At 34.1% G+C, this 23,034-nt stretch overlaps 1 protein-coding gene across 1 annotated transcript; it reads left to right on the forward strand.

The window, feature by feature from the left end:
• The first annotated feature begins 11 nt into the window (after positions 1-11).
• On the forward strand, positions 12-22,980 carry LOC125652936 (dihydroxyacetone phosphate acyltransferase-like). The gene is made up of 14 exons (XM_048882424.2): positions 12-209; positions 2,426-2,622; positions 5,493-5,669; positions 7,545-7,674; positions 8,041-8,244; positions 9,353-9,504; positions 9,610-9,740; positions 10,797-11,017; positions 14,061-14,318; positions 16,435-16,514; positions 16,865-17,005; positions 18,862-19,073; positions 19,365-19,426; positions 20,981-22,980. Exons 1-14 carry the CDS (start codon positions 173-175, stop codon positions 21,061-21,063), a joined length of 2,085 nt encoding a protein of 694 aa, XP_048738381.2. The 5' UTR covers positions 12-172; the 3' UTR covers positions 21,064-22,980.
• Positions 22,981-23,034: the final 54 nt, after the last annotated feature.

Genomic DNA, 23,034 nt, shown 5'->3' on the forward strand with positions numbered 1-23,034 from the left:
TTAATTTTTTTGTCTTGGTTTTTTAAACGTTTTAAGAAGAGCATTTTAAAATAAGGTAAAGATCAGTTATAATGAACCCTGAAGATCATCCGATCGGCATCCAAACCAACTTCAAACTTGTAAACTTTGGAATATTGGACCTGAACATGTGTTTTTGAGCAGAACACCTATCATGTCAGGACAGTCCCGGAACTCTTGGATAAAGAAAGGTACACTGTTACTACTACGTTGTAATAATCATAATAAAACCCATTAGTCTAATGATTTAACAAGAGTCTTTGAAGAGACATGACAACACCCATCTACACCACGTTTCATTAAAACTGACAGATAAACTGTGTGATGTTTTTAAGGATGTGATAGTAAGACCTGTTTGAAAATATTCGCCCTATCATTGGTCATTGATGATTCCCCCAGAAATCATTGATTGCATCCATTTCCTGTATATTTTCACTATTCTTGTGCAGAAAGAAAACGTCATTAAAGATGAGTTTGACGTTGTTTGCAGAATATCTTATTTGAAAATGTTTTATGTTACCAGTATCGTCTACAACACCCTACACAGCATTTTCTACACTTAAAAACAAGACTACCTTCCACATTTTTAGGCCGAGGCTATCTGCACGACAGTCGTGCCATGCCAATAACCCAGATTATCCACACGACGGTCGTGCTAATTGCACCAGTTATTCGCATGACGTCGTGCCAATAACCGATATAATCCGCAAGATGGTCGTGCTAATTGCAACAGTTATTCACACGACGACATTTTAAGACTGGGGGCCTCAAGGTGGCCCCTAGACCCTCTGTCTTTTATGAAGTTGCGCCCCCCCCCAAACCGCCATTCCTGGAACCGCCCCTGCAAACAAAATATGGAGGATGGGGGGTGAACACCCCCTCCAACCTTGTGAACAACACCTCTATAAATCTAAACCAAATAACTTTTATTTTATTGAGTTCTTTGGGATATATTTGGGGTTCTATGGGGATATTTCTGGGGTTATATGGCCAATGGGGTAAAAAGACAATTAAACAATGAACCCTTAATCTCTCTACCACGAAAACTGACTGTTGTTATTTAATTATTGATATAACAAAACAAAATAGTTAGAACTTGATGGGGTTTAAAATTCAATCTTATTTGCATATTACATTTTTTATTGCATCTCTCTCTCTCTCTCCCATTTCCCAAGAATTGAATTGGAGTTATCTCTCTTATATGTTGTGCTAACTGACTGTCTCATACGTGGATATGTCGTGCAAATAGTGAATATAACTGGCACGACGGTCGTGCTGATAGACACTCCCCATTTTTTAAAACATCCTTAATCTCAGCAAAATTCGTCAAGGCTGGGTATATGGACTGATGCCTCTTCCAAATATCCAGCTTTGACGAATCTTGCTGAGATTAAACAGCCTGAGTACACCTCAGAAAGTAGTCTCAACTACCAACATCAAGTAGTTTCTTTTTAAGCAATTGATTATTTCTTCAAATTATACAAAAAAAATTTAATCAAGGGTACAAAAATTAAGAGAAAAAGATACAGGAAATGCAAAATATTTAAGTACATGGAAAAAAGAATAGTCTTTTGAATATATGGAACTACAATTAACCAAGTTTATTTTTATTGGACACTGACTGATGTGCAGTTACCGGTATACATGTCAACATTTGATAAAACAATGCTGTGGTTTGAACAACAGCCTGTAGTGGAAATTGAGACGTACCCACTGAATCGATGCTGTTTTTGTGACAAACTTTTGTAAAGCACACATTTACAAATCTTATTGACTTAGAAAAGTTCATGCAATACACAGTTTCCACTCATTATTTGTGTCATACATGGACATTTTGAATTTAAATTTGGAATATAAATATCAGGTCAATTACATAGCAATGCATTACATTACCACTACTTAGAAAATTTGACATTACCATTACCTCTATTTTGAAATGTGATGCATTACATTGCACATTACTTGAGAGTGCATCACATTACACATCACATAACATACTGATATTAAAGAAATGGCAGAAAAATTATTTCTTTATAACGATTTATGAATTTTGAATATATGGTACCATAAGCACACAAAATATTTGTTAATGTTAGTTTTGTTAGTTGCATTTGATTGTCATCAATGTTTCAAAAATTTCATCTTTCAAAGAACATCTGCCTGGTCTTTTTGTTCATAAGGTCTTAAAGTCAATCACTGATATAATAAATCAATCGAAACTTTAAAAATATCATCAAATATATTAAGTAATTACATTACCATTACACATGACCATTACCCCAGGACTGATAAATATGTCCTGAAAATTTCAAGATCAAGTTTGTATTTGATTCTTGTTGAATACTTTTTATTTTGGTGTTTATTTTTTTCTCAGATATAAAAGCAATATTTTTCACATGCTTTTCAGATGACCCTAAGCTTGTCTCTGGCAAGCGAAAGGATATTTTTGAAGACATCCTTGAGGATCGTCGCAACTCCAGTGATGCAAAATGGGCATGGCACACACGAGACGTTCCTGTCTATAAATACAACAAATCCAGGTCACCAGAGGAAATTAAGAAGCATGTTCTACACAGTGATAGAGTCAAATATGCAATAGAACAGGCAAGTCAATGTTGAAAATGATTCAGTTTGAAACATTCATTTTTATGGTATGGACATACACTGGAATTTAAAATAAATCTTGAAGAAGATAAAAGTGAACTTAAAAGAATAAGAACTTTTCAACCAGAAAAAATCAAGTCTTTTCCAACATACTTATTTCTGTTAGACCCTAAAAATCTGCTTCTAGGAAAATATTAAAATCATTCTGCAATATTTTTGACAAATACTTATCAGTTAGAGATGATAGTTTGTTTTACATCAGGTTGAGAATTTTTCACTCATATTGAGACATCAACAGCTGTAGGTGAAGTACCACAAATTTGACCTATGGTTAGTGATCAGGGCTGTAGCAGTGAGGGTTCTTTAATGCCTGCTGTGACACTGGATCTCCATTTTTAAGGTCATACATGTATTTGAAAGGCCCATGATTTTCACTTCTAAATGTTGAGCATTTGGAAAAGGGGCAATCACTACCTATATTGATGTCTTAGGTTTCATGGCACGAATAGGACTCGAACTCACGACCTCCTGGTTATGAAGTGAGCTACCACGACCAGTCATTTGGAAAATTTCTACTCTTTACAGCGATTTTTTTCCTTATATAACTGGTACTGATAAACGGTACCATTCCCAATGCCAAAAACCATTGATTTTTCCCAATTTTGAGACTAAAAATTCCCAAATTCACTACTTCTGGTCTCAAGGTCACTTCAAAGTTGACCTTAAATTTTGTTTTGTTAAAACTTTGATATTTTGCTTAGTATAAGGACTAGGATAATCAAATTTTGTCAGTTGATGCATCTAAGGACCTAATATCATGTTGTCTCAAAAGTAGGTCATGGTGACCTACTTTTTGAATTTCGCAGGTAATTATTATTAAATGGATTTTGATGCATATCTTGGACACTTTTGAGGCTATGATCATCAAAAGTTGTCAGTTGATGGATCATGGGACCTTGAATTGCGTCATGTGAAAAGTATGTCACTATGACCTACTTTCTGAATTTTATGGCTAATCATTTATGAATACATTTTAGGTTATTTCAGACACCGAGAGGTTTAGAATCATCAAACCTCGTAAGTTGATGCATCTACAGGCCTCGAAACATATTTATAAAAAAAAAAAAAAGTAGGTCACAGTGACCTACTTTTAGAATTTTGCAGACATTCAAATTTCACATTTTCAATTTTAGATGCATATTTTGGACACTATGAAAGCTAGGATCATCAAACTTTGTCAGTTGATGCATCTTGAGTCTTCATAGTTTGTTGACCAGAAAGTAGGTCACCGTGACCTATTTTTGGAATTTGGCAGCTATATTTGAATATTTTCAGATACTATTTGACTAGCTGCAATAATGTAGCCCTATCCAATTTTTTTTTAATTCTGACGTTTTCGGGATAGGGCTACAATTCCATAGGATCTCCGTAATGGTGCAAAATAATTTTATGAATAACCGATAATAAACTCTGTGTATTACTCCCAAATGTTGTTTACACCAAAAGGAGTACCAACTTTGTGCTCGGGCATGTCTAATAAAGGTGTTTTTCATTAAATATAATGTACAGCATGCAAAATTCTTCGTCTGCTCCGCCATGCTTGTTATCGCGAGATCTCGTAGGTGGATCTAATGAAAAGCCTAATCATTGACAATCAGCGCGAAAATGTAGTTACTCGAGCCACTTCGACAAAGAAAGGAAAATCATATTGTTGCAGAAAGAATTTACACTCTGCTGTTCGGTTTTAAACTTGATATTAAATTCAAACCTTTTCAATACCGACGAAATAGCTTTCGCCTCCATACTTTTCCATTGATGTAAATACTACCTTATATGGCATATGCAAATGATTTGACAACCGGAAGTTGAAACTTCAGTACATCAAACATGGCGCACAAATATGAATCGAGAAATTGGAATTTATCGAAATTGTTGAAAACGGTAGAACAGAGCCTCACAAATCTAAAGTTGCAGGTTGTAAATTTATATAATGACTAAGAAACATAGAATATCATTTTATTTACGTAAAGAAAGTCAGGAAATGTTTAGAATGAGCGCAAATGTTGCGGGAGTGAATCACTCCCGCATTTGCACCATTACGGAGATCCTAAGGAGTTGTAGCCCTCTCCCTAAAAAAAAAAAAAAAAAAAAAAATCAGAGAGGGCTACATTATTGCAGCTACTATTTGACTTACAATCATCAAACTTTGTCAGTTGATGGGTCTTGAGTCTTCAGAGTGTGTCGACCAAAAAGTAGGTCACTGTGACCTACTTTTGGAATTTGACGTTTATATCTGAATATTTCAGATACTATTTGACTTCAATTATCAAACTTTGTCAGTTGATGCATCTTGAGTCTTTGGAGTGTGTCGACCAAAAAGTAGGTCACTGTGGCCTTCTTTTGGAATTTGACAGCTATATTTGAATACTATTTGACTTGTCAGTTGATGCATCTTGAGTCTTCAGTGTGTCGACCAAAAGTAGGTCACCGTGACCTACTTCTGGACAATTACATTTAAATTTTCAGGTACTATTTGACTTAACATCATCAAACTTTGTTAATTGATGAATCTTGGTTAGTGAGAATTTTTGCCTGTTCTACAATGTATCAGAAGAGCGATTCTAGGCCCATGGGCCTTTTGTAATGATTGTACACTGTACAGTAAAGAACCTTTATTGCTACAGTTGGAAGTGGCATGCATAAGTAAAAGTTTGTGGCACTTCACCTCAAGCTGGTGACATCTCTACATGAGTGAAAAATTCTTAAATGTGAGGTAAAACTACAAAAAAGACAATACCAATTAAATTTACATTTGCTAAAATAGATAAATAAGTCTGCGCCACTTTTATTTAAAAAAATGATATTTACAGGTGTGTGATGAAAGTGGTTTGCCAATGGATGAAGTACACAAACAAACTGTGGAGATAGTAAATGAAATGGCTCACAATCTCAGCATAAATGCTATTCGAGGGTTTGCAGTGTTTCTTGTAAAAGTTATGAAAGCCCTCTTTAGGAGAATCTACGTCAATGAGGAAGGCATACAAAAGGTTCCTAAACTTATCAGGTTCTTTAGTTTGTTGGTTTACAGATTTTCTCTCCAAAAATTAGAGTCATTTTTCAGAAAAGAAATAAGAAACCAGAAAACATGTAAAAATTCACTAAAAATGAAACTTGGATTTTTACCTAATATGCTTTGTGATAGTAATTCTTAATAATAACAACTGTTCCTTTCAAAGGAAGTGATTGACAAGTCAGAAGAGTTCACCAATATCAATTAAATTCAGCATTCTAAAACATTTCTGTAATCATTATTTCTTTCTGTAGAAAGAAGTATTGAACGAATGATTTAACACTTGTAAAATGAAAAAAATAAGATTTTGTGCGTACCAAACTTGAAAAAAAGAAATGTGGATTGTTGTCAAGTAAATTTTTCAATGTAAAGAATGTCATAAGAATTATTCATTCATAGGGACAAACACTCTGTAGGTATCGCATATAGCAACACATGTCCCCTACCGACACCAAGTTAAGTTGTTTGCGTAACTAATATTCTTAGAGCTGAAATGAATATTTGCAAATGAATAGCATATCACAAATGTTCAAATAGAAATTTAGTAAATGAATGTCTGGTCACATGTCTAATTCCCACATGTAAGTTAATACAGTTCAGTAGACTGTGCAGCATTCTGTCATTTTGTCGTTATGGAAAAGAGAAGTTGGGTGTTGGAGCATTTCTCTCTTAATGAAAGCACACTGCTTTTTATGGCTTCCCAGATATATAAAGGCACAACATCAAATCAGTGCAGGTTTGAAATTTAGTCAACTTTATGAAATCAATATCACAAATTAGTATATTTAATTGTTGATAGGAGCGAAATTCTTTTTATGAGATGTGAAAAATCTATTATTATGATATTGATAAGAAACTGATTGATAATTCAATTGTAGTTCATCAAAGGGGAACCAGAATGTGAATACTAGATTAAAAAGTGAATTCAGATACTGTACTAATGTTTATCATCATTATCTTTATCTTTAATAGTTTGATCTTTTAATGAAAATTTAATCCGATATTTCCTTTAAATTGTCATTATCTAACATGGCAACCTGCTGGAAGGCATCTCAGATTGAAAGCAAAGAAGAATTAATAAATCTTCTGTATGTAAATGTTGAACTTTTTATCTGGCATTTCCAAGTTAATTAAGCTTGAATTAAGTATATGTATCTACTGAAGACATGGAGCAATTTAACGTCAAATAACTTAACTACATTGATATATATTGTACTTACACTCGTACACATAGTAACAAAACTGTGGTAGTCTAGAAAGAGAACAGTATATATTTTACATATGATAGTGATGAATAAAGGAGTAGTTCCAAATATTTGAATATTGATGTTAGTACATGTATTCATTTCAGCTCTAAATATTCTGCATAAACAATCTTGTTGTCAACACGGGTTTTGTACACATTCAATATTCTTTAGAATCAGTGTAATATACAGTCCAATGTTTTCATGATAAAAAAATGTAGCTTCATTTTTAATTAGGCATTTTGAATATTCAATTTTATTATCAGGTTTGGTCAGTGGAAATAAAAATCCTTTAGTTTGAAAGTTATTGTTTTTTGAAAAGTTATTTTGAAAACATCAAGCCTGCAAATCCGTAAACCAACAAGTTAAAAATTTTGCTTTATGCAACAAATGCTCTTGAAAATTTGATATAAAATGATCTACTAAAAGGTTGTGCTCTTTGTATAATTTAGCTGTAATGTATACTGAATACTAATTATTTTGATAATTTTGTGGTTTTCAATACACAGCTCAAAATTAAGATGTATCTAAATAGGTTTTAATTTCTTTGCTATTGAATTAATATGAGAATTGTATTTTGGTAATTAAATTAACTATACTTTCATCAGGTTCGCAACATGATTAAGGAGTACCCCGTTTTGCTGATGCCTACACACAGAAGTTACTTCGACTTCCTGTTGGTTTCATTTGTTTTTTTCTCATATGAGTTACCTCTCCCAGTCATCGCAGCTGCCATGGGTATACTATTTGAATTAACTTTTTATGTTTTGGCTGAACATATTTCAAAAAAATATTGATGTAAGCTGCACGCCATACTCATTATATATATTTATTTTGGTGCATTACTGTGAGCAATTTGGTAAAAAAAAAAAAAAGAAGAAAAACTTGCATGGATAACTTCTAGCTTACATTTATATTTTGAAAATTAAGATAAATAGTAGTATATTTACCAGGAACATGTATGGTAAAATACAATAGAATATTAGAAGTACACTATGTATCATTATAAATTATCCATTGAAATTATGGATTAATTACAGGATCTGTACTTTTTTTAAAAAGTGGTCTGTTCTTTCTGTATTAATATGAAATTTCCTTGTATAGACTTTAGCAATATGAAATTCTTCGGTTGGCTGTTGAGGAATTGTGGAGCTTTCTACATTCGACGGAGTTTTGGAGATGACCAGCTTTACTGGGCAGTGTTCACTGAGTATGTGCAGACACAGATCTGTAATGGAGACCACCCTGTGGAATTTTATGTAGAGGGAACTAGAAGTCGAACACTCAAATCCTACACCCCAAAATTTGGTATGTTCATCGTGTACATAAATCTCAGGGCTTTATAAAGGTTTTTTATATGCCCGTCGTCAGACAAGACGTATTATGCTATGGCGCTGTCCGTCCATCTGTCTGTGCAAGGTCATGTTTTCCAGACTTTTTTCTGTAATGGATGCATATTCAGTATTAAAATTTGGTCACAATTTTTCCCTCAAGAAGCATAAGAGTTAGATTGCATTTCAGCTGGATTGGTGCACCATGATCTTCTTTAGGGCTAAAAGTGTTCCAGACCTTTTTTCGTAGCGAGTCTTGAAAACAGTATTATTGATCTTAATAATTATGCATTTAAAGAAATGATAATGATTATAGTGGAATGACAACATCACCTGTGTATTTGAACGTGCATGGAATAGTAATGTAAATACTTGAATCAGCAGTGCACAGGGGGCTCTAAACCCAACCACTATGGAAAAAAAGATAAAGCTTTTTTCTACATTTTTCAATAAACAACCTTTCAGATAAATTCTTACAATATTTGCTGTCTGTAAATCATTAAGTTATGCTATCATTGTACAAAGACTTGATATTTTGCTTTGGATGCTCAGGTGAAAATTAAGTTCAAGAGGCCCTCACAAATACATACATGAGTTAATACATTATAGCTTAATTGGTACTGTAAAGGAATAAAGTACTGCAACATATTTATTTTAGCGTAATCTAAATTTAGCCCTTTTTACACTAGAATGTTAAGGGATATACATGTACACATTCTTCTAATTCTAAATTTCAACAACTTTTTGTAACACTATTACTTTGGGAAATACCCAGAAATTTGATTGCGCCAATATAAGCCAAATGGATTCAGATTTAATTTCATAAAGTTTGAATGTTAGGTATGTTGTCAGCATCACTACAATCTGATTAAAATCAGATCCTATGATCCGCTCACGCAGATAGGATCTGATTAAAATCAGATCCTATGATCCGCTCACACAGATAGGATCTGATTTTAATCAGATCCTATGATCCGCTCACACAGATAGGATCTGATTTTAATCAGATTGAGCATCACTAGAGCCATACTTTAAGCCATATGGTTTCCTATTCAGATTTATTTTCATAAAGTTTTTATTTTTAGGTATGTTGTCAGCATCACTAGAGCCATACTTTAAGGCCCACATTCCCGATGTTATGCTGTTCCCAGTCAGTATTAGTTATGACAAAGTCTTGGAAGAAACTTTGTATGCTTATGAACTACTTGGTGTTCCTAAACCCAAAGAATCAACTGGGGTAATTTGAATTATGCATATTATGATTATAGTGCAAGCAGTTTTAGTTTGCCCTGTCAGATTAACATGTAGCTTTATTGTGTAGATACAATATTTATTTTCTTAGGCATTACTGAAGGCAAGGAATATTTTGAATGAGGATTTTGGAAATGTTCACATGTTCTTCGGTGAACCCATTTCAATCAGACACTACACAACAGGAAGAGTGGATAGAAGTGTTCATAATTTAGCACCAAGGTAGCTTACAAATCTAAAACAGTACAAGATTGTGACTAAACTCCATATTTTATTTCCTTATTGTTTGTAGTCCTTCAAATCAGTTTTGTGTGAAATTCACACAAAAATTTTTTGTTATTAGTAATATTTAATTTGTTTTAAATATTTTTCCATGAAATGGTAGGGTTTAGAAATAATATGTTAATATATAAATCAGTATATTGCAAATAATTAGTATCACTTTAAGCTTTTGGAATATTGAGATAGTTAACTGTTCTTATCATAGTTTAAACATGCTCTATGACCACTATATTTTTTAACACTTTATTGCCTTCTCAAAGGCCATACGATTGTGTATTTAATGATTATTGTCCCCCACCGCAACACGGAAGGGGACATAGAAATACCGGTGTCCGTCCATCCGTCCGTCCCACTTCACTTTGTGGACGCAACTCCTCAGAAACTGCTCAACGGATTTTGTTCATATTTTGTAGGATTGTTAGTCACAATTTGTAGTTGATCATATTTCACTGCCATTTTGATTCGACAATTTTGACAGGAGTTATGGGACTTTGTTGAATTTGTACATGCTACAATATAGGAACACTTTGTAGATGCAACTCCTCCGAAACCACTCCATGGATTTTGTTCATATTTTGTGGGATTGTTAGTCACCAAGTGTAGTTGATCATATTATGCTACCATTTTGATTCGACAAATTTTGACAGGAGTTATTGGACTTTGTTGAATTTGTACATAGTACACTATAGGAACACTTTGTGGACACAACTCCTCCGAAACCGCTCACCGGATTTCATTCAAATTTTGTAGGATTGTTAGTCACCATGTGTAGTTGATCATATTGCGCTGCCATTTTGATTCGACAAATTTTACAGGAGTTATGGGACTTTTGTGCTTCAACTTTTTTTGCGGCGGTGGGGACATGGCTACGTGTAGCAATCTTGTCATTTTAGATATATAGAATTCTTTATGGCATTCAAGAAATAATGCTTATAACGGAACAGCTTCTTCTGGAGGGTTGTTATAACTATAACCTATAATCTCATGTATTTGTAGATACATAGCCAACTTGTCGAAGGAAGAAACTGAGCTCTTACAAAGTCTTGGATATGATGTTGTCATGAAGCACCTGAAGCATATGGTTATCTCCCCCTGGTCTCTGATTGCTGCTGTCATGATTCAGAATAAAGATGGCATTACTATCAAACAGTTGACAAAGGAAGTGGAGTGGATCAAAAGACAGGCCTTCAACTTAGGAGCGTATATTGACTGGCCAGGTAAGACAGGGGAGTATATTGACTGGCCAGGTAAGACAGGGGCATATATTGACTGGTCAGGTAAGGCAGGGGCATATATTGACTGGCCAGGTAAGACAGGGACATATATTGACTGGCCAGGTAAGACAGGGACATATACTGACTGGCCAGGTAAGACAGATAAATCACTAAATAGGGGGAAATGTCAGAAAAAAGAGAAATTAGTTTTTATTAAAAACTTCCCTCTGACAGAATGAATTTATGTCTAGCTTCAGAGTCTTTATTTGGAAATTGTTAAACAGATAAAGACAAATACACATGTTTATCAGACCAGTTGCTTGCTTTATATGTCTGTCTTTAAATGGAACATATTTTATGGTAAAACAATATCTGTACTGGGGTATGTCCATTCATCTGTTTCTACTTTCATTTCTCTGTCACATATTAAGCTGAAATTTGATGTGTAGCTTCTTTTTGGGCCACTCTAGATCATGTTTTGATCCATTTTGACCTCTTGCAGGAGTTTTGCCCCTTTATTTGAAATTTAATGTTTTGTGGAGGGTACATGGTTTGTCCGTTTGACTCCTCCCACAGTTTTCAAGTTAGGACCTTCTTATTTTACAGAGATTTGCATTAGTATGGAAGATGTGCATGTGGCAAGGATTATGATTTTCTTGGATTTTTGAGAAAAATTACAGCCTTAGTTAGTTTTGAGAAAATATTACATAGAGTACATGTACATGATTTGTTCGTCAGACTTCATTTAAAAGAATGTCACAACTTGATGATGGCTGATACTACTGGAAGTGAAGTTCAACAACTCGTGGCATTTTTGCGATGTCTGCTAATCAATGTCATAGAAAACAAAAACACCCTACTGGAGGGGGGGGGGGGGGGGTATTATGTACCATTTCTGGTACTCTTGTTACAGAGTTTTACAACTTTTAACCAAAAGTATTTTTTGAAATTTATTTATTGCTGCACCTTATTCAAATGCAAATTTATGGCAAGTCCAAAGCAACGAAGAAGACAAGTAGACATCCATATTTACACACATTTTAAAATTAATTGTAAAATGACCCCATCAATGCTTATAATGGCTTAAAGGGAATGTAGGGTATAAAAAAAATATTTTCACATTTCAAATACTAAATAATTAGTAATTAAGTCCATTGGTTATTTCCATTTGATTGTAATCTGTTGTGTAGAAATCGGCTATTAAATATAGCTACAAATTATCTGCTGGAGGCTGCCATTTTGCAAGATAAAGTTATCGCTCTTTAAGATATTTCCCACAATCCCATCTGTTTATGACGTATACCGGGCTATTGCCTCTCAGTGAAAGCATCTGATCATGTCTGACTGCAAAGGATATCAATATGAGCCTGATTATAATGAAGAGGAATTATTAGCAGCTTCAAATGAAAACACTAGTGCATTGGGGTAAATTGATGAAAACGACTCTCTTAATTCTTAAACTTTTAATTTTGTATTCTTTATACAAGATTGTTCATTATCTTCACTTCTTCATTCTTCACTTGAACATTCCTTAGCACATATGATGGACAATGACTGGGCAATTATATCTGTATATGTTGCACAAAGTTGATTTATTCTTCAATATGGATTGAGAGTGGGATATATTTGTCACTATTCATGTCTTCATTGAGCTGAAAATATAAAAATGAAATCAAACCATTACTTTATAACTTTAGTAATGAATTTTCATGAAAGTGCATGTACATGTACATGTATTTCACACAACAAAGAGTTTATTTTTCATAGTAGTTTTCTCTCTTTCTGATTTATTAGTACATCTGTTTACAAGAGAATCTTACAATGTGAACCTGTATACAGCACAAATCAGTTGATTATCACTACACCCCTGCAGTAATTGCCACGTAAATGTCAAGACTTGAGAGATTAACTGCACAGGGGGAATTAAAATGACCTTGGTTGTAAAACTTTGTTAATCATTTAATAGAGAAGTGCATCAAATTACCTGTTTCCTTAGATGCTGATAGTCCAGGTTGGTCAATAGGTTCTGCATATGAGTTTTCATTGGTTTCCAAAAGAAAATGGATTAGCTGAAAAATAATGACTAATTAATTATATATACTTACTTCATATATACTATACTTCATTTGTTTACTTGTACATTTTCAATTTCTTTAAAAACAATAGTATTATACAAAATGTGCTAGTGCTGTGATGATTTTTGAAAGTATTACATGTATCCTGCTTTTCCTCATCTTTTTGAGCTATTTTCTCTTATTTCTTAGGCTTGCTGCCATCAAATATTTTAGTTACTGCATCTTCTTTTTAATAGGTTTTGGTGTGTATCCCAATATCTTAACTTAAATAGATATTAATTTAACTTTGAATATTTAAAAAGCAGTGTTTACCCATCCCTTCATATTTAGGCTGTACAAAATGTTCACTGGATAAGGATAGATTAAATTAGAAAATTATTATATAAGTAAAAGTTTGTTGTAAATAAACTCTGGTTATACACATTAAGAATTATTAGTATTTACTGAGTAAAAAGCAAATATAACTGGTACTTACCCTGATATCCTCTTTAAAAGACTCTTTCTCAAAATGCCGTTCAAAAACAAAAGATTCATTTCCAAGGTTATGTATCCAATTATTGCACAATGTTCATAGTTTTTTTTTGGGGGGGGGGGGGGGGGGGAGATCAGGGATGCTAAAAGGTAGATACATGTATTCCTTTTCCTTTGACCACAGTGCAAAATTTCGCTTGAACTCCCGACATTTAGATTATAGATACTCTGTAACCCATTTAGTGCTATAGGCACAGCAGTTGTAATGAATTGCCGCATACACGTCATCAGCCGCCATGATAAGAGATTCTCCCATTCAGCTCAGTTTTCAGTGTAAATGACAGATTAAATCTTGTTATCAGCAGCAATTATTTTTTCTATGCTAGATTTTGTTGTCTGCATGGTACCAGTTTTCACATATCAAAATTTGATTTTTGACCATACGTTCCCTTTAATACAATGCTGAATGTAGAGTTAGCAATCTGATTAAAACATTTCAGGTTCCGAAACAGCTGATGACATCATTAGAAGTGCACTTAGTCTTCATAAAAACTTTGTACAAGTGACTCCTGATGACCTCATTCAACTGGTTTCCGTGGAAGCACCTCACCAGAAAGGGAATCAGGATGAGTTGATGCAGTCTGCAGCACAACACATGGTGTTAACTCTGTACAGAAATCAACTCATGCATGTCTTCGTTCGAATTGCCATGGTCGCCATCAGCATTAATGCTTGTCCACATGACACTCTTGCAGTCGGTTTGTGTTTTAAATACATACATGTACATACAGGTGACTCTCGATGGCTCAAACTTTGATCTCTTGAAGTAAAAATTGTGTCACAGTATACCTATTTTATGATAGTTCACTTTTGAAAACTTGAAGGCTGCATTGTGTAGACAAGCTGTCAATCAAGTAAGTAACTAATTTTAATTGAAAAATAGAAATGGCTTGCAGAAGCAATGTGTAATGTTAATTTGGTGTTTACACATGTGGTACTTCACAGGTGATATCTACCTTGTCATTGTAGGTTTTAATTAGGCAATTATGATGAATAATTTTAGCACTGAATAAGGTATGAAACATAGATATTAATTTTGAGACATATTTTCATTAAAACAAAAGGGTGAAGTGTCATTTTCAGATATCATAAGATATGAATGAAATACAAATCAAACCTAATTTTGTCAATATGGCAAATATCGCTCAATAATGAAAATAATATGATGGGTCTTAAATAGTAATTTTTAAGCAATAAATTATTTTAAATTGGCATCAAAATCTCTATCTGTACTGTAAAAAATCTATTTGAATGCCAGTTACCTCCCATGTACACCCACTTCCCTTTGGTAATTTGATGTCATCAAAGACACTCCGGGAGACGCAGATGAAGGAAAAGCCCACACAAGTTTTATTATCTATGAAAATAGTGCAGTGTGCTGCTTTGAATTGCAATATAAACACTGGTCAAGGATTAAATATGTATTTATTTCCAAAGGACCCATTAGGAATATTTGGATGCTCAAGATGAAAAGAAATGGCTTTCAACCCTCCGGTATTGACACTAGGCTATGTGAATGGCATTTTGAAAAAGACCAGTTTTGCTATTAATATTAATAACTATATTGATATAGAATTAAAAAAGAATTTTATTCGATGTAATTAAAGAGAAATAAATATGAAACAGGCAGGTAGCATTTTTTTTTTTAAGGGGAGGGGGGATAACAACTTAGAAATTAGATAAGTCATTGTTCTGTAGGAGCAGTTACCATACTGATTCATTACTAAATTTGCCTGTCCTTCTGGTGACTATAGGTAAATTGTAATGTACAAGTATTATTTAATATGTCCTTGACATAATTAAGCAATGGAACAATTTAAATTTTACGTCCGTGTTAGTTTCTCTGTGACTGTTCTAAGGAACTTTTCCCATGATGAATAACCATTGAAAGTCTGAATAAAAATAGCAGTTATCTGCTTTGGACTGTGAAGATTCCTAGTCAGCTGTCTCACCATTAGAAGAATCGGCCAAACAAGATGTTTTATTAGGTGTACACTCTGCGTAATTGCCGTTTTATCTTTATTGAAAAGTCACTCTCTGGTATATCACAACACTGTCATGAGAATGTGCCATTTTACAAAAAATGACAATGGACATGGTATTATTACTTTGTTAAGTGTTTTCAGATGTTTATTGTCTCTGATAATGTCACCAAAAAAGTAACTGTTGATTCTCTTCGATTTCGGCAATTTTAAACAGGAAAATGCGAATTCAGGATTTAAAATTACACAAACAGGATGGCTTCCCTTTTAAAACCATTTTATACAACATACATTATTTAGAAGTAAATCTATTTTCTGTGTATTATTGATCTTTAAACAAGATATGAGTAGCCACGTCAAGCAATCCAAACTCCAGTCATCTCAGTATATTCCATTACACTATAACTCCAATGTCATTATTCCAAGGAATCAAAGAATAAGCACTTTACGGAGTTTTTATTAAATAGCAATCTGTTTGTGAAGGATTACCAATTTCTGGATGTAGTCAACTTTTTAAAACTTGAATTCTTTGAAAGTTTTTCAGGTGTCCCATGGAATTTGAGTTATCAAGAGTTACCTGTGTATAAAACCTCTTCATCAGTATTATATAGGTGTCTGTATTACAGTCTGCAAGTACATATTATGAATAACATGTAGATGCTTTTCAGTAGTATTTCAAGTGTTCTTGAAACTGTTGCAAGAAGATAAGATTAGAATTAATTATCAGTAGTGAGTATATTTTGCTAAGAAACAGGAACACAGATTGGAATATTTGTGTTCTCAGATTGAAAATTCCTCTAACTGAATAAAAACTGTCCTTTTCTCTTTTCAGATGAGCTATTCACAAAATACTCCTTCCTAGAAAATCTCCTGAAGAGAGATTTTATTTTTGGGAATGGTTGTACAAAACAGGCATGTTTTTAGTTTTTCATTTATGCCATATAACGAGTATTTTCTGCAGTTGTCCATTTTTTGCAGATAGAAAAAAATCTGCAAAAATTACAATTGCAAAATATATATACATATGTACATGCATGTAGGTACATATTGGTATAATATAACCGCAGAATATAATTTACTACCATTTACGGATCAAATCGCAAAAATTTCTCACTGTAGAAAAAAAGCATTATACAGTATTTGCAAATGTATATACTACGATTAATGATGCCATCATAGACAACACATTAAAGAGTTAGAGAGCTTCATACCTTTCGCTTGCCAGTACAATTATGCTTTATTGATCTGATATATTATTTCAGGACTTTGAAAATGCATTGCTTACACTCACTCATAACTGTGGTGTTATTATGCAAGATCAGCTGGTCCAAATTAAGAAGTCCCAGAATAAATACACCACATTCTTCAGTCAAATGTTTGAACCATTCTTACTAGGATACTGGGTAAGTCCAAAGCACACTTTCACTGATAAATGTACTGATATTTTCAAGTTTCTTAATGGGGACTGGGGACTGGTATTCATAATAGTGTGTGTGTTATGATTAGTATTACATATAATCTTTGAACTACAAGTACCTTTTGTAAGAAGTTGAGTCACAGATGGTGACAAGAAATGTGAAAGTGTAAGGTATAAACCCAATGATTTTTTTCAAGCTAAATAGAAGTCTCTGAAGGTACTGTAAACATGGACATTTACATGTGGACCTAAACATCTATTACTACAGCCTCATTATTATACCCCCCCCACCCCCCCACCCCCACCCCCCGCAACAAGTTGTGGGGGGTATACTGGAATCGGGTTGCCCGTCTGTCTGTCTGTCCGTCCGTCTGTAGACGCAATGGTTTGCGGGCTCTAAAGCATTATCCTTTCCACCTACTGTCACCATATCATATATATGGACTACCCATGGGATGAAGATGTTCCCTATCGATTTTGGGGTCAAAAGGTCAAAGGTCACGCGCACTGGACATCGAAGTAGCAATATGGTTTCCGGGCTCTAAAGCGTTATCCTTTCCACCTACAGTCACCATATCATACATATGGACTACCCATGGGATGAAGATGTTCCCTATCGGTTTTGGGGTCAAAAGGTCAAAGGTCAAGCACACTGGACATCGAAGTAGCAATATGGTTTCCGGGCTCTAAAGCGTTATCCTTTCCACCTACAGTCACCATATCATACATATGGACTACCCATGGGATGAAGATGTTCCCTATCGGTTTTGGGGTCAAAAGGTCAAAGGTCAAGCGCACTGGACATCGAAGTAGCAATATGGTTTCTGGGCTCTAAAGCGTTATCCTTTCCACCTACAGTCACCATATCAAACATATGGACTACCCATGGGATGAAGATGTTCCCTATCGGTTTTGGGGTCAAAAGGTCAAAGGTCACGCGCACTGGACATCGAAGTAGCAATATGGTTTCCGGGCTCTAAAGCGTTATCCTTTCCACCTACAGTCACCATATCAAACATATGGACTACCCATGGAATGAAGATGTTCCCTATCGATTTTGGGGTCAAAAGGTCAAAGGTCAAGCACACTGGACATCGAAGTAGCAATATGGTTTCCAGGCTTTAAAGCGTTATCCTTTCCACCTACAGTCACCATATCATACATATGGACTACCCATGGAATGAAGATGTTCCCTATCGATTTTGGGGTCAAAAGGTCAAAGGTCACACACACTGGACATCGAAGTAGCAATATGGTTCGGTTTGTCATGCCATTTGTTTTTTACACTCAGAAAAGAGGTAGTTTATACCTATTACCAACACCCTTTGGGAGATTGGGGTAAGCGGGGGGTATTCTTAGTGAGCATTGCTCACAGTACCTCTTGTTAGTATTGCCTGCATTTATGCATTGCCTGTTGCCCAATCCAATTCTTTTGAATAAAACATTGTTTATATCAAATCAGATAGCATACCCATGCCCTGGCATATGCAAAATCAAGTCATTGCAAGAATACAAAATGTATATGTTCCTTATCCTGACAATTTCAAGTTATCAGGGTAAAATGGTGTTTAGATAGTCGATTTTTTTAGAAGATCTTTACCTCATAGAATCCAAAAGAAATTTTGTGGAAATATCTCCCTGTATATCAGTTGCTTTGTAGAGGAATATACTGTATTGAGGAAATAACTCCCACAGTTAAGGTTTATCCTTCAATAGTGCACAGAACATAAGGGAAACTTTAAAGCACAGTGTTTTAATAAAATAATTTGCAACCTAAAGTAATTCATCGGATAGTGTTGGTTTAAGACACAGAAAATTTTGTGATCCATCTTTTCTTTGCAGATACTTGGTCGGTGCATTTTATCAACACAAATCGATATCCATAACAAACCAATAGCCAAGCCACCAAAAGTAATATCACGAGAAGCCCAGATGCTGGGGGCTCGATTATTACGTGACCAGTGCATTCGGAATCTAGAGGTTCTCTCCTTAGACTTGCTCAATAATGGACTTCACGCTATGTTTCATATGGGAGCAGTCAAAAAAGAGAAAAGGTTAGGAAGTTGTTATGGATGTAATGTTTAAAGGAAATTGATACTGTGAATTAACTTTTATTGCATGCAAAAAAAATCGCTGTAAGCATGTCCATGAATACTACTTATCAGGAAATAGTCACTTTCTGTATGTGTAATGAAGTCGCACTTACAAATATTGTGTATTGCTTTTAATGAACAGGTTTCAAATTAAAGCATCAGTTGCTAATGATAGTTGTTAATTACATGTACATGAATTTTGAAACATTTCACCTTTATATCACATGTATATATTTTAATATTTATTTACAGAGATGGACAACCATACATGTTCCCAAACACAATTGTTTTAACCAATGTCTGTGCCCAAATAGGTACGAAGAATTCTTAGCATTCACTTGATTATTTAATATGTTTTACGGTGTGACGGGTGAGACAAGCAAAGACCCTTAACATCTTGCAACACGACTCTTGGGCACCATTTAATGCGGGAAATATAACGTGGTTGATGTAAACAGTGCATTGTGACGTCATCATTGGCTGCGATTTTTCTCTTTCAAACCAAGTTACTCTCCACAATAAAACATACAGAGGTAGGGGAAAGCTTGTCTGGAATTTAAAATCATTTATGGTACTTTTGAAACTGTCCATTTGTTTTATCTACGGGATTGTCAAAGAAGTATACCACAGTGACGACAACATTTTTCTGGAAGCATTTCGGGTAGTCCCCATCATTTTTCAGCTGATGAAGAGCAAATCATGTGACTCAATTGTGTAATCATTGGAGCGAGCTTGTCGCGACACGAGCTTTGCTCACTATAAAGTTCACATTAATTATTTTGAATATCTTATAATTTGATGTTTCATTTTTTCAAATCTGGATTCAATTTACTCAGTAAAGAATTCTACCATGGCTATAGCAGAGATCAAAGAAATGCGGTGTCCATTATTCTCCAATATATACCAATTAATCAATAGATTATCGGAACAGTGATAGATATCATACTTCCACTAGAAAAATAATTGAATGGGTTTAAAGTGTAATACATGTACTTATTGAGACCATATCAGTTTCATGTCTTCGTCCAGATTAGACACTGTGTGTTGCCTTAAAACAGCTGTTAAATGTTGACCTATTTATTTTATGGCTTTACTGTGATCCTACACCGTTTTTACACTTCATGTTTCGCCAATACAACAATAAAATCGATAACTGATAATTTTATTTCCCAATCATAAAAATTAATCAATGTATGTTACAAATATGATTGAAGGATATTTAATATTCAACAAAAAAGCAACCCTCTGCAATTTAAGATTGAGACATGTGTAAACAAATGTGGCAGTACTCAGACAAGTTGAACCTCTTCCACATATGTGTAGTTTTGGTGGACTGTGTATTCAGATCAGATCAGATAATTACATCGCATTGATATAATCTGTCAAAATCAAACAAATACTTGAAATATATTTCAAATTAGTAAACCCAACAATCTCACCTTTTTTATCAGCGAAAAACATGTATTCGTGTCAGAAGCTGCCATGACGTCACAATGTGGCCTAATTTGTAGCTGTATAGGGAAAGGATCGAATGTGTATTTCTGAGCCATAGCAGAGTAGAAATAATGTTCTTGTAAAGATGCAGGATAACCTCCTTGGTCTCGAAATGTTATTTGAAATACATGTATTAAAGCCTCGGCTAAAGCCTCAGCTTTTATATTTCAAAACATTTCTCAACTTCGGAGGTTATCCTGCAACATCCATGAAAATGTGTACTTTATTTTTTAAATCTAGGTTTTAAAAAATTCAATTTTTTCAGAAAGAAAAAAAATATTCGCTTGATGACCAAATCTGAGTAAAAACAGAAAAATCAAAATATTCACGTGAGAAAATCCTAAAGTTGTCTGAATCAAAATATCTATTTTCAGAGGAATTTATTGAAGTCCCACAGATTCCCACAACAGTTATCAATGTGGAATCAAAGACAGTGGTCATTACTGCCAAAATGTGATAGTAACAAGATATGTGATGAGACAATAACTGCGGACAATACGTGATAATGACAAGATATGTGATGAAACAATAACTGCGGACAATACGTGATAGTGACAAGATATGTGATGAAACAATAACTGCGGACAATACGTGATAGTGACAAGATATGTGATGAAACAATAACTGCGGACAATACATGGCAGAGATACAGTCATAGTTAGCAGCCAATAGACGATAGCGATGGCTCCAAATGAAGGAACATACCTGGTACTGTTCTTCGTGCTCCTGATTGGAACAAAATTATTTATTCCTGGTGATCAATACCTCATGTTTTGTGGACCCAATCATGTTATTCTTTTTCAATACAGTTGGATATTTTCAATGTATAAAAGAGCGTAATTTGTTTTTTGAGAAGTGATCAATGCCGTCAGCATAGCAGATGCAAGTAAAACTAGAAACAGTAATTTTAAAGCTGCTTTTTCAAATGAAGGATTTTTGTTCCAGATCCAAACACTATTAGAGATTATGTACATATACTTGTTCAAGCATAATTCTTCTAAAATACCATGACCAATCTAAGTGCTGTAGAGGGAATTGTCAATTGTGTGATGTTCTCTGTACTTCTCAACTATTTATACAGTGTCTCCATTTGTAATGGAAACAGCATGATGTGCTAAGTGTTGACTGAATTTTACTTAGTACTAAAGGAGGTTTTATCATTATCTAAAATAATGTGTACCATCATGGCTCTACTATTATTTTTAATGAGAGGAAAGAGATGAGCACTTCAGTCATTTGATTGAAGGAAAATATTGGGCACTACAGGATCAAAGATAAGTACAGGGTAAATGAGATAAGTACTAGGTCAAAGATAAGTACAGGGTAAATGAGATAAATACAGGGTCAAAGATAAGTACAGGGTAAATGAGATAAGTACAGGGTAAATGAGATAAGTACAGGGTCAATGAGATAAGTACAGGGTCAAAGATAAGTACAGGGTCAATGAGATAAGTACAGGGTCAATGAGATAAGTACAGGGTCAATGAGATAAGTACAGGGTAAACGAGATAAGTACAGGGTCAAAGATAAGTACAGGGTAAATGATAGAGTGTTCAAGTATGGATTTTCTTTATGTCACTTATGTGGCAAAACACACCAAATAATTTGACCAAGGTTTATGATACATTCACATGACAGGTTTACAGGGAGTGGAGATCATTTTTAAGCATTCATGATTTATGAAACTACAATTGATGTAGTAGAAATATGAATGGAAATTACCATAGCTATTTCTTTACTTCATTTTCAGTCGTTGTGTCTCTTAATATCTGGCATACTCATTATCGATATTTAAGGTAAAGATTCCAAGTATCATTCTTAAAGCTTGTAGAAATATTGTTCTGTTTTCTGAAAATTTGAGCATCATTTTAATGACATTGGGTCACAGGAATTAAGTTTGATCGATCCTCATGTGATGTCGAAGAAATCTTTATTGAATTAAACTTTGCGCATGATAGAAATATGTGTTTTAGAGAAATTTTATCTACTGCATAGAATAAAAAAAAACTGGTAAGGTATTGATACTGAAAAAGTTTATATTTTCCAAAGGTAATCATGTATTTATAATTAAAAAATGCTGTCAAGGGCAATAACTCCTGTGCTGGTATTTTTTCCACTGCATGTCCATTATACAATGATTTTCCTAATATCCAGTTAATTTATACATATTTATCAATTAGTAAATTTTTTTTTACACTGTTGGCATTTAGAATTTGTCATTTCAACAAGTTTTTATCTAATTTTATTATTCTGTATGATGAAAATGTGTGATTTTCTTATGTCAACATATATGCTTCTGCTTTTGTATGTCTGACATCTTTAAAAAGGTGGTTGCCACTTTCTTTGGTTATTAATTAAATCTAACTATACTGTATATTGAGTGGAAATTAATACAGTTTTTCGACTTTCAACCATTAATATTGATTAG

Source organism: Ostrea edulis, chromosome 5 (genome assembly GCF_947568905.1).
Source record: "Ostrea edulis chromosome 5, xbOstEdul1.1, whole genome shotgun sequence".
In the NCBI taxonomy this organism is placed as follows: Eukaryota; Metazoa; Mollusca; class Bivalvia; order Ostreida; family Ostreidae; genus Ostrea; species Ostrea edulis.

Coding starts and splice junctions, on each gene's coding strand:
- LOC125652936 (XM_048882424.2), top strand. CDS start 173: ATGTCAGGACAGTCCCGGAACTCTTGGATAAAGAAAG. Junction 2,623..5,492: donor TCAAATATGCAATAGAACAG/GCAAGTCAATGT, acceptor TGATATTTACAG/GTGTGTGATGAAAGTGGTTT. Junction 17,006..18,861: donor CATTCTTACTAGGATACTGG/GTAAGTCCAAAG, acceptor TTTTCTTTGCAG/ATACTTGGTCGGTGCATTTT.